The following is an 11,827-nucleotide window of genomic DNA, read 5'->3' on the forward strand; positions in this document are numbered from 1 at the left end:
GGGGGGGGGAGGAAATCTGCTTCACTTTTATGATTATGATGAAAGCAGTTGGATAGACAAACCAGATGGCAATGTAGGTCCCAGATAACTCAAAATTTACCATGCCAGCAATACAGTGATAAATCTCCAGCTTGTACGGAGATGCTACCAGTTTATCTCTAGTGTACCAAGATGATCACTTTAAGACGGAACGAACATCCAAAAATCATTCCTTAAATATGTCAAATTTTCAAAAACTCTCTAATGCTTCCTAATCCATTCCAGCATCTCAGTTAAGGACATTATGTATTTGAATAACAGACACCTAAAGATAAATTAATGAAGCAGAATCAAGAACTTCAAAGAGACAGGATAGCAATTGAGAACTGGGGACTTCACATGCGTGGCAATAGCTCGCGGATGGAACCAACTTTGAAGAACCAGTTATAGCAGGTTTCTTTGGCTTCAGCACAGATTTCAGTTGCTCGAAAGTTATCTGCCATAGATCAAGTGTGTCTTTTAGGAAGATATGAGACTCAGGAAACCAGAAAAATTACATCAAGGATATCAGAATACTGAAAACAAAGAAGAAACAAAAATTGGATAGATATCTTAGAGTTTAGGTGTATTGAAGACATTAAAACCTTTTCCTTCAACTTAAAAATAAAATAGTACAAATGAAAAAATTAAGAAATGCTTTCCACGCAGTTCTGATTTGGAATTTTAACAGCACAACGATTGACTTATCCAGCATTTCTTCACCATATAACCATCCCACCAGTTCCTCTCGGACTGTGATTAGTTGTAATAAGAATTGGAGATCCTTAAGGTGCTAATGTCAGGCTTAACAGTAACAGTAAGATAATTTGCATAACTCGTTGCCAAGATATCTACTATCCTAACCATAGGCCTAAGGATTCTACAGTTTGCCATTACAATTAACAGTGGCAGACATTCACTTCTAAACGAGGATGACGACAAACTTTAACTGCATTCGAAACTAGAATTGGGTCGCAGTAAACGTATATGACAAGAGCGGACACTGGTTACTGGAAATTAGAGTGCCAGATGGTCACGGGGAAACAGAACTAGGGTAAATGTGAGAGCTATACCTGGTAAATGGACTAACGTCCCATCTTCAGTGTATTCAGCTTTCTGCCTGATGCGTTCCCATACCATATCCCCTAACATATCTAGTATTTCTGTAGCTAGGACAAATAGCGTTGGATAAAATTGTAGTACAGATGTATCCGACAGTAGCTTAGCAACCTAAACAAGAGAAGTCAAGGCACATTAAGCTCAAAATCCAGAGAAGTAGAAAATGCCAACTGGCAACCTGATGTTATATAAGAGTCTAAGTTATTATATTCTGTGGTTCATATGATCAGTTGATTAACGATCCTTTATTATTCGTTTACTGTTGGAATCAGTGAGCAGGGACGAGAAGCAACTTCTCCTGTTACTGAATAATAAGAAAGCAATGCAATCATGCTTTTTACCATTTACTTTTCTTGGAAATATGTTGGTATATCAGAATATCAGGTGAGTCGTGTTTGTATCTTAACAGTTGAATTTATCTTTTCAGCATCAGCTGTCATGGATTGGCAGCAGAGAAAAGGGAACGGTCTGCAATTTTTGCCTCAAGTCAATGTGGAGATAGAATAAGTTTGGACTTTATTGTTGTTCGATGCTATAGGTATGTACCCAGGAATAACCCAAGTCAGCAGTTAAGCTATGAGCCAGGTATTATTAAACAGCAAACTTGAAACTGACTTATTGAACAGATACCAAATAAAATTGTTAAGCAGAGAGGTACTTATCCAGAAAGAATGATCACTTGATCAGGAATAACCCAACCCAACCAGATTAAGCTACGAACCCAGTATTATTAATTAGCAAGCTTGAAACTTACAATGAATATGAAATAAAAATGCTAAACTGAGGGGTACTTATCCAAAAAGAATGATCACTTGATTGGTAAGTGCAGAATCCAGCAAGAAGCAAATGTGAGATAGTTTAGAACAAAAACTACCTTGATTGACAAATTAAAGGAGGTTACACGGTCATTTACATGCCAGGCACGACTAATTTCATCTTTAAGTTCAGTTAAGCGTGAGACATACTCCTGCAGGGTGATATATTTTACGCCTTCTTCAGCAAATCTCGGAGGATCATCTAGCTCCTCTAGATGTGCATTTGCTGAGGGTTTCTCAGTGCCTACAGTATTTAATCATCATACCAATAATTGCCGAGGAAATAAAATAGATATTCTAACATAAGAAACAAGTTCAAATGATACCCTTTTTCTTTACATTTTTCTCACCTGTTTCAGAAATAAAAGGATGAGAGAGCTTTAAAAGTCAATGGAAATAAAGAAAAAAAACTTTCATATCACTTATTTTCCCTATTTTATATGACAATCTTTGATCGAGCCACACAGATTAAGGAGTCAGATGACTTAATATTGTATTTGCACAGGTAGAAAAATATTAAAACTAGTTTTGGGTTAGGTATGCAAGTCAGATTTATATGGAAATAACGTATCATAAGCTTAAACGAAAATGCTTTAAACCTTGTATAATGCAGAATATTATTGTGTGCCAAAATATGTAAATTATTATGGGACATTTCAAAATAAGCAATGCGCCACATAAAGTAAATATGGCGAGGATATCATACCCTTGCATGTCTTCATAATTGAGCTTGACAGCTGTAAGGAGTAATTAAAAGGTTATATCGAAGCCCAAAACAATATTAAAAATTTAACACGTAAAACACTGATTAAAAGTTCATAATATTTTTCATTTGACACCCTAGTTTCTTTTTATTTTCCCTTCTCTTTTATGTCTTCCTTTTAAGCAAAAACCTTTGAAATGACCCCAAAAGGTAGACAATGAAAAGATATTAATCTTAAAGGTCAACAGAAACCCACCCAACATTTGCAATTTGTTGGATTGTTTTCAAAGCCCCCCCACCCCCACCTCCACCCCCACCCACCCACCCAAACCAAACAAATTAAAAAAAATACACTTTGGGCCAAAACAAACACAATCTCGTTATAAGATATAGCTAGCAACTGCAGCATAAGAAAAGAATTTTCCATTGATCCATTGAATAGAAATAGAAATCTTGATAACTCAACTTTAAAACAAATTTATACCATAACCCAAAAGAAGACCACTAACTAGGGATCCACTAAGATCACCTCCTTCCTGCACAATTTATATGTAGCTCAATAGCAGGTGTATGAAGATTAAAAAGGCATACTAACCGAAGAAACAGAAATCATTTTGGAGACAGGAAATTTTTGCATCAAGACTTTCTTGTAAGATGTCCATTCCGTGCCTGGATATTTAATAGTAATATCTCTATATGGTTCTGCTGTGATTTCAGCAGCTGTGCTTCCTAAATCCTTTGCTGAATCCTCTGGTTTTCCACTATTCCCCCTTAATGGATCAAAAAACTCATCCCCGCCATAATCCGTAACATCAACCTACAGACTCGACCAATTGATCGAAAAATTAGGAAATGGCCAAGCATCTGAATGTGCTAAGTGCAACAGCGCCCAAGATAAATCATACCGTAGGGTTATTGACTGAACAATTGATGAAACCTAGGTGATATTTAACGCCATTATAATCTTTTACCATACTGAAGCAACCAACAGTGGGTACAATTTTAGCTACATATCTTATACAATTATCTGGTTTTCTTTTCCTATGCTGGTTTCGACTCTACTTTGGACTAGCTTATAAGTCCCTTCTCTTATAGGAGTAGTTTCTTTTGTCTCAAGTATTTCTTCTCTTTTTCTCTTTTTTAATTGTGGCGTGCAGACCAGCTTGCTGACATATTTCGCCGAGTGCATGCATCATGTTACCCGGGGGCCGATGCACCTTTGCTTAAGAATCGAAAATTTTTATTAAATATATATATATATATATATATATATATATATATATATATATATATATATATATATATATAGTATCCAAGCAAAGAAATTGTATAAATTACGTAAAATGATACCATCGCACAAGAAGTGTGCATCGGTCCGCTGATTAAGGCGTTACTTTTGCTTATTGAAGGTTGGGGTTTCAAGTTTACTTGGATGAATGTTTTTGAAATTTGTGAGTTCGATTTGTAAAAGATAAAGATACAAAGATTCGAACCTCTGATCTCCTACAAGGCAAGGATCAGCTAAGACAAGCTAAAGAACCTTCTTTTCTTTTCGAAGCTATGTGACCTTAGTGATAACCCAAATATTAATGCAGATTTCAGCTCAAGCAAAACAATTATTTCAAAATAAAATAAGTGAATTTAGAACCTAATTTGAAAAAAGAATCTTCTTCCTTGCAAATTTTGGGTTTGTCTCTTGCTAATTCTACTCTACTAAGTTCTTATCTCCCTCGTTATCTCTCTCAACTTTGGTGGTTCATTGACTATCGATGAAAGAAGCTATTTTGAATACATTTTCAGAAAATGAAATTGTCCAAGAGTGTTGTTGTAAGGTACTTGAATTGTGTTTTATTAATACGATCATAGTTGTGTTTATAATATGAAGTTGTAGCAGTAATTTGTTCGTGCGTCCACTTTTTAAAATGTTGACATCACTTACGAAAAAACTTGCGTACACTAGTGTTCTTAACAGTATGAGCCCTGCCCACCAAAACACCGGCAGAAGGGACCATGGTTTCTCATGTTCTTCATTCCTGCACAAGCTTGGTTACAACAATAACAACAATCCAGTGTATTCCCACAAGTAGGGTCTGGGGAGGGTAGGATATACGCAGCCTTACCCCTACCCGCACACACGTGGTTAAACTTCTTTTTTCCTAAGTCTTAACACCAGTAAGGAGTGTGGGTGCACTTTCTTGTCCTAAGTCTTAAGCCGCTAAGGAGTATCAAGTCCAACAATTATAACTCCTTCTCCTGTTCGGCTGAAATTGCATTGCACAAATCTCAATAAAGCATAAAACATACGATTTCAGAAAAACTTGAATGCGCTTCTAACTTATTAGCATCTTGATAACTTCTTTTCCTTCCATAATTAACCACTGAAAAAAGAAACTTTACCATCACTAATTAGCTTAAACTTGTCAAAATCGAAATTTTCTCCACGTTTTTTAAATTTTTTCCTAATCTGTCTGAACCATAGGACATTTAAGTATTTAACCAAGTCCAATTTATGTGATGCACTTTGTTTTTAGCATGTCCTAAAAAGAATGATATATTTATATATTTAAAAATAATTTAACTTTACCCTTCTCATTTATCTTTAATGAGATAATTTAGAGCAACATAAATATGTATGGCTTGTTTTAGATCACAAGTATCTTTTTTCTTATTTAAACTCTGCGCCCAGTCAAAGTGATACATTACAACATTTTCCACTGATTTAAAATGCAAGCTGTGGAGTAATCAAATGCCTGCAATTGATATAAACGAGAAAGAGAAAAACATTAAACCTGATCACACGACGGTGATTGAAGGGAGAGAGGATGAGTCTCAGCTGGGATCCGGCGGAAGGAGTGAATCTCTACTTCAGCTTTGTAATCTCGATGTCTAAATTTGAGTTCCATGAATAATCAAAGTGCAGTATTTGCGTAATAGTAAGTTTAGTTACACTATGCTCGGCGCTTCGGTTCGTGATGGACTAACCGGGAGCAGAAGAGGTTTGACTCCGTTTTCTGGAGAGAGACCGGAATTCAAGCTTGTGAGTTGCTATTTGCCGTTTATGCGAGGGTATAGTGAAAATTGGATTTTTTTTGTTTTACAGCTTTAATTTTTTTTTTTTTTTAAGAAAAAAAGGATGGGATAGCCATTTTTTAAGTCCGCTATGAGTTTTTAGCTACTATTTATAACGTGTAATAAAACAATAAAAGTAGAATAACAATATTGCATAGAAAGAGAGAGTTAATCTTATTGATTTGGATAGATTATAATGAAATAGAACCCTCTATTTATATGGAAAGAGTGACTTAGCCACCAAGTAATAATAATCTCTCTAAATATAGACATTCATCATAAATAAAATTCTATTTATAACACTCCCCCTTGAATGTCTATTCAACGGATAATGTGCCTCGTTAAAACCTTAACTAAAATAAACCCAGTGGGAAAAAAATTCTAGAAAAGGAAAAAGAGTACACATATCTAACAATACGCCTTTTGGTTGCCTCGTTAAAAACCTTGCAACGAAAACCCAGTGGGACAAAACCTTGTAAAGAAAAAAAAGTACAACGCGTATTAACTTCCCCGATGATAGCATCAATTCGCATCTTTGAGCCTTCGCATCCCAATCTTGTACGCTAGCTTCTTGAAGGTTGACATTGGTAGAGATTTGGTGAACAAATCAACCATATTATCATTTAAATGAATATGTTGCACCTTGAAATCACCATTCTTGTATATATATAATCTCTTCATGTAATGTCGTGGAATAGTCTTTTCAATATCTCCATAGAGGTATTCTCGCTATCACATTATCATGCTTATAGTTATGGCAAGATACATATGTATACAATTGCACTTAGGATGTGGTAATTCAGGACCAAGAATTCTCCAAGAATTGTATATGCTATCAGCATTTTAAATCGTTCATGGATTGCCATGTAAGTATAGTTAAATAAGCCATATAAATAGACCTTAGATTCGCACAAAGTTTTCATGCCATGCTAGACATATAAGATACATGAAAGTGATTGCACACACCATTGACTTTATACTTTCGAGTGTTGAACTACATGTCCAAAACTACATATATTTCATATGAAATCAATTCTATTAGAATTGTGTCTCTTCTATTTGGCCAATATTTTTGTGCCTGTATTCGACAGACTTAAGATCCTCGTCTATACTTAGCGCTATGATAGATGTCGTCGACAAACATTTTATATCGGTTCCAACCTCCTTATTTTTCATAAAGACATAACATAGAGATCTCTTCTTTCATATATTCAGGTACCTGAATCTCTCATGAGATTTTATGAAGTGTTATGTCATGTGATCTTCTAGATCACTTGCCTCCTTTATTATAATCATTTTGATCATTTGCTCATCTTCTTCATCAAAAAGTTTTATTTGAAACCGAATTGTCTTTATGCTTTAAGCGTACTATAGACTTTGTCCTTCTAGGACTTATTCGAATAGGAGCATTTTCAGTAAGAATATAGTTACTTTCTTTGGGTCAGCAAATGCGTCTGGCATGCTTTGCAAGCAAATGAATTATCCTTTTATGAACTTCAAGTTCATATTATCTTATTCGATGATCTAGATGTACAAATGATAATTCATTCCACGTAACTTTTTCTCAACTATTTATCATATCTCTCCCTCGTGTTAAAAAAACTAACTTGTTTCCTCAACTTTGAGAATCCATCTTTGTGCGTTATGGTATTAATCAAAATATACCCCGCACATCAATAATAATAAGATGGAATTATTTGGTTCCTGACCCTGAACCACTTGTGAGGGGAGAAAATAACATACTTTCGTATATGCAAACTGACATATATAAATTTATTCTCATAAGAAATTATTTAGCTATTAAGTGGAGGCACTCAATAAATTATTTTGCTAAACCACTGTGATGTAAACCAACTTATCAAGATGAACTATCTTGAATAAAAAATCTGGAAATTATGCTCTAAATTAAATTATTGAGCAAATTAACTGGCAAACATCATGTTGCGGGTTAATAATAATCGCACATGTAACCATCTCATAGATGCATCTTATGTGGTATACATGGCAGGTGAATGAGCTCATATTCACCTTTGATATTTCCAGCATTCATGGGATGCAATCCCAATTTTAGTTGGTCTCTTAATTAATGAGAACAAGCAACATAAGAGAATTCATAAAGAACTTTCTAGTTCTTTAATATTTACCCATGAATTCTTTTTTATTTTTGCACATCATACTTAAATTGATATGGCTAAACTAGTTATGCCAACTGGATAAATTATCAATATTGATAAAGTTCAGGTTTACACCATGGCGTGTGCAATTATCAATAAACTCCAAGTTTATTAAGATATGAGTTTTTATATCAATAAACATCCACTTTATTGTGGTATTCTTTTATTTGTGTAGTACAAACGGGAAAATAAAGCGGGTAACTTTTCACATACATATTATCCCGTTACAAGTATCAAGTCCAACAACTAATTATTTTTTGAATTTTTAGGTATGTAAAATCTACTAAGTTTTATTTACCAAATCTTTCCTTAGTTACACTATGTACAAAATCCTAATATTTAAAACTTAAAAATCTATTTCACCACTTCAACTAAACACAAACGTAGAATAAATACATAAAATTGAACACTAACCTAAATGCCTCAATTTTTATGCAAATTACCTTACACATACAAACCAATGGACGATGGAATAATCATTAAAAGATAATGAATACTTATGTTAATTAAATAAGGAAACATATATAAACATTCTAAATATATATGTCAAATAGGAGTGCTAAAATAAAAATACACTCATGTCATGTACAAACTGAAAATAGAGAAATGTCGCATATGTATAGAAACATATCACACTTCTGCAGGGTAGATGTCACGACCCAAAACTAGCATGTCGTGATGGTGCCTAACGTGGTACTAGGCAAGGCGAAACTTTAAAATACTGCCAACATTTTTAAATAAAAAATAGAATAACACAGATTTAAATCATGATATTCTCAATAAAACTGGATAGGGGGGTCAAAACCCAATATGGAAATTTCCAACATCGGGGTGTCACTGAGTACATGAGCGTCTATACAATACAAGTCTGGATATACTGTCTATGAAAGACTAAAACTAAATACATAAAGCTGAAAGATAGGGAAGGAGAGACAAGGTCTTCGAACGCCGGACAGCTACCTTGAAATCTCCAAACAATCAAGCTGCGCAGCGAAATCAACTCCCACCGTGTACAGAAACACCTGGATCTGCACACGAAGTGCAGGGTGTAGCGAGAGTACAACCAACTGAGTAAGTAACAAGACCAAATAATGGACTGAAAGTAGTGACGAGCTTCATGGATATAGTTTAATTACAAAAATTACAACATAGGAAGGTAAGCATGCTTTCAGGTTCGACAATTAAGGCCGTGCTAGAGGCTGAGGCGGGGGTAGGTCTCAGCCCAGAGCTCGAGCAGCAGCTCCAGCGGCGGAGCCTCAGGTAGAGTTTGATGATGAGGTTCCGGCCCAGACCGTTCCAGCAGGGCCAGCTCAGGTTCCAGAGGGGTTCATCGTTACCCCGGTACTCCAGGATGCTCTGGTCCGTCTAGTGGGCCTTATGGAGAGTGTTACTCAGGCAGACATACTTCCTGTAGCACCAGCTGTCTCTCGGGCTGAGGGGGAGCACAGACTCCCGCTACTCACACTCCGGAGCAAATGGCTCCCCAGTTTCAGACTCCAGCAGCTCAGCCAGTTGGGGTAGTCCCGCCGGGTATTGTAGCACAGACCGGTGATGGATCAGCTATGTCTTCTGATGCTTTGTGGAGATTGGACAGGTTCACCAAGCTTTTCACTACTACCTATGGCGGTACGTCTTCAGAGGATCCCCATGATTTTTTGGACAGTTGTCACGAGGTTCTACGGAACATGGGGATAGTGGAGACCAATGAGGTCGACTTTGCTGCATTTCGTCTGTTAGGTTCCGCCAAGTAGTGGTGGAGGGATTATTGTTTGGCCAGATCAGCTGGGTCGCCTACTTTGACTTGGGACCAGTTCTCTCAGCTATTTCTCAAGAAATTCCTTCCCGTCACTTAGAGAGAGGAGTACCGTAGGCGGTTCGAGCATCTTCAGCAGGGTTCTATGACTGTCACCCAGTACGAGACTAGGTTTATTGATTTGGCTCGTCATGCTTTTCTTATACTCCCCACCGAGAGAGAGAGGTTGAGGAGGTTTATTGAGGGACTCGCTCAGGCTATCAGATTATAGATGGCTAAGGAGTCAGGAAGCGAGATTTCTTTTCAGGATGCGGCCAATGTGGCCAGGCGAGTCGAGATGGTTCTAGCTCAGGGGAGTGGTCAGGGGTCAGATAAGAGGCCTCGTCATTCTGGTAGGTTCAGTGGTGCCTCATCTGGAGGCAAGGATTCTTTTGGTAGGGGCCATCCTCCCAGGCCGTTTCATTCCGCACTTCGGGCTTCTCACGGTGCTCCAGGTGGTCGTGGCTCTCATATACAGTATTCAGACCAGCTACCCTACAGTGCATCACCAGCTCCTATCAGTGCACCTCCGCTCTAGAGTTTTCAGGGTGGTTACTCAAGCCATCAGGGTCAATTCCAAGGTCAGCAGTCTCAGCAGCCGAGGTCTTGTTGTACTTGTGGTGATCCGAGGCATATTGCTAGATTTTGCCCTCGAGCATCGAGCAGTTCTAAGCATCAGGGTTCTCACGCCATGGTTCTGGCACTGGGTGTTCCACCGCCGCTCAGCCAGCTAGAGGTAAGGGCCAGGGAGCTAGAGGTGGAGGTCGAGGTATTAGAGGTGGAGGTCAGGATGCTAGAGGTAGAGGCTAGCCAGCAGGAGGCTGCCCCAGGGATGTAGTTCAGAGTAGTGGGGCCCAGCCCCGATGTTATGCTATTCCAACCAGGCCTGAGGTTGAGTCCTCCGATGCAGTTATCACAAGTAGGTTTCAGTTTGCAGTAGAGATACTTCGGTTCTATTTGATCCAGGGTCTACATACTCCTATGTGTCATCTTATTTTGCTCCATATTTGGTTGTGCCTCGTGATTCTTTGAGTTCTCCCATGTATGTGTCCATGCCAGTAGGGGATTCTATTGTTGTAGATCGTGTCTATAGCTCGTGTATGGTTGTTATTGGGGGACTTGAGACTAGTGTAGATCTCCTACTTCTCGATATGGTTGACTTCGATGTTATTCTGGGGATGGATTGGTTGTCACCTTATCATGCTATATTGGACGGCCATGCCAAGACCGTGACCTTAGCTTTGCCGAGGTTGCCTCGATTGGAGTGGAGAGGGACTCCTGGTCATTCTATCAGCAGGTTTATTTCTTATATGAAGGCTCGGCGTATAGTCGAGAAGGGGTGTTTGGCTTATTTGGCTTACGTTCGTGATTCTAGTGCCGAGGTTCCTTCTATGGATTCTGTGCCAGTTGTTCGGGACTTTCCAGAGGTATTTCCTGCAGACCTGCCTGGGATGCCACCCGACAGGGATGTTGACTTTTGCATTGATTTGGCTCCGGGCATCAGTCCATTTCTATTCCGCCATATCGTATGGCCCCGTTAGAGTTGAAAGAACAGTTGCAAGACTTGCTTGATAAGGGCTTTATTAGACCTAGTGTCTCGCCCTATGCGCTGGTGTTGTTTGTTAAGAAGAAGGATAGATCGATGAGGATGTGTATAGATTATCGGTAGTTGAACAAAGTCACCATCAAGAACAAGTATCCATTGCTGAGGATTGATGATTTGTTTGATCAGCTTCAGGGTGCCAAGGTATTTTTGAAGATTGATTTGAGATTTGTCTACCATCAGTTGAGGATTAGGGCATCTGATGTCCCTAAGACAACTTTTCGCGCTCGGTATGAGCATTATGAGTTTCTAGTGATGTCATTTGCGTTGACAAATGCCCTAGCAGCATTTATGGATTTAATGAACCGGGTGTTCAAGCCCTATCCGGATTCCTTTGTGATTGTTTTCATTGATGATATCTTGATCTACTCCCGCAGCCGAGAGGAGCACGAGCAGCATCTTCGGATTGTTCTTCAGACTCTGAGAGACAGCCAGTTATATGCTAAGTTTTCAAAATGTGAGTTTTGGTTGAGTTCAGTGGCTTTCTTGGGTCATGTTGTATCAGCAGAGGGTATTCAGGTGGATCCTAAGAAG

General features: G+C 38.1%; 1 protein-coding gene across 4 annotated transcripts in view; it reads right to left on the bottom strand.

Moving 5' to 3' along the window:
- The window catches only part of LOC109240187 (UPF0505 protein C16orf62), a 45,247-nt gene extending 39,525 nt beyond the window's left edge, over positions 1-5,722 (bottom strand). The window contains exons 1-6 of one of the 4 annotated variants that reach the window (XM_019406825.1): positions 5,445-5,722; positions 3,251-3,472; positions 2,659-2,689; positions 2,012-2,196; positions 1,092-1,248; positions 379-475 (exon numbers count right to left, since the gene is read on the bottom strand). In XM_019406825.1, coding sequence (XP_019262370.1) covers positions 379-475; positions 1,092-1,248; positions 2,012-2,196; positions 2,659-2,689; positions 3,251-3,472; positions 5,445-5,558 — 806 coding nt within the window. In that variant the 5' untranslated portion in view covers positions 5,559-5,722. Of the gene's footprint in view, positions 1-378; positions 476-1,091; positions 1,249-2,011; positions 2,197-2,658; positions 2,690-3,250; positions 3,473-5,444 lie in introns of those variants that run through there. The other 3 variants (XM_019406824.1, XM_019406826.1, XM_019406827.1) reach the window with 3 other exon arrangements.
- Positions 5,723-11,827: the final 6,105 nt, after the last annotated feature.

This window comes from Nicotiana attenuata, unplaced genomic scaffold (assembly GCF_001879085.1).
Source record: "Nicotiana attenuata strain UT unplaced genomic scaffold, NIATTr2, whole genome shotgun sequence".
Classification (NCBI taxonomy): Eukaryota; Viridiplantae; Streptophyta; class Magnoliopsida; order Solanales; family Solanaceae; genus Nicotiana; species Nicotiana attenuata.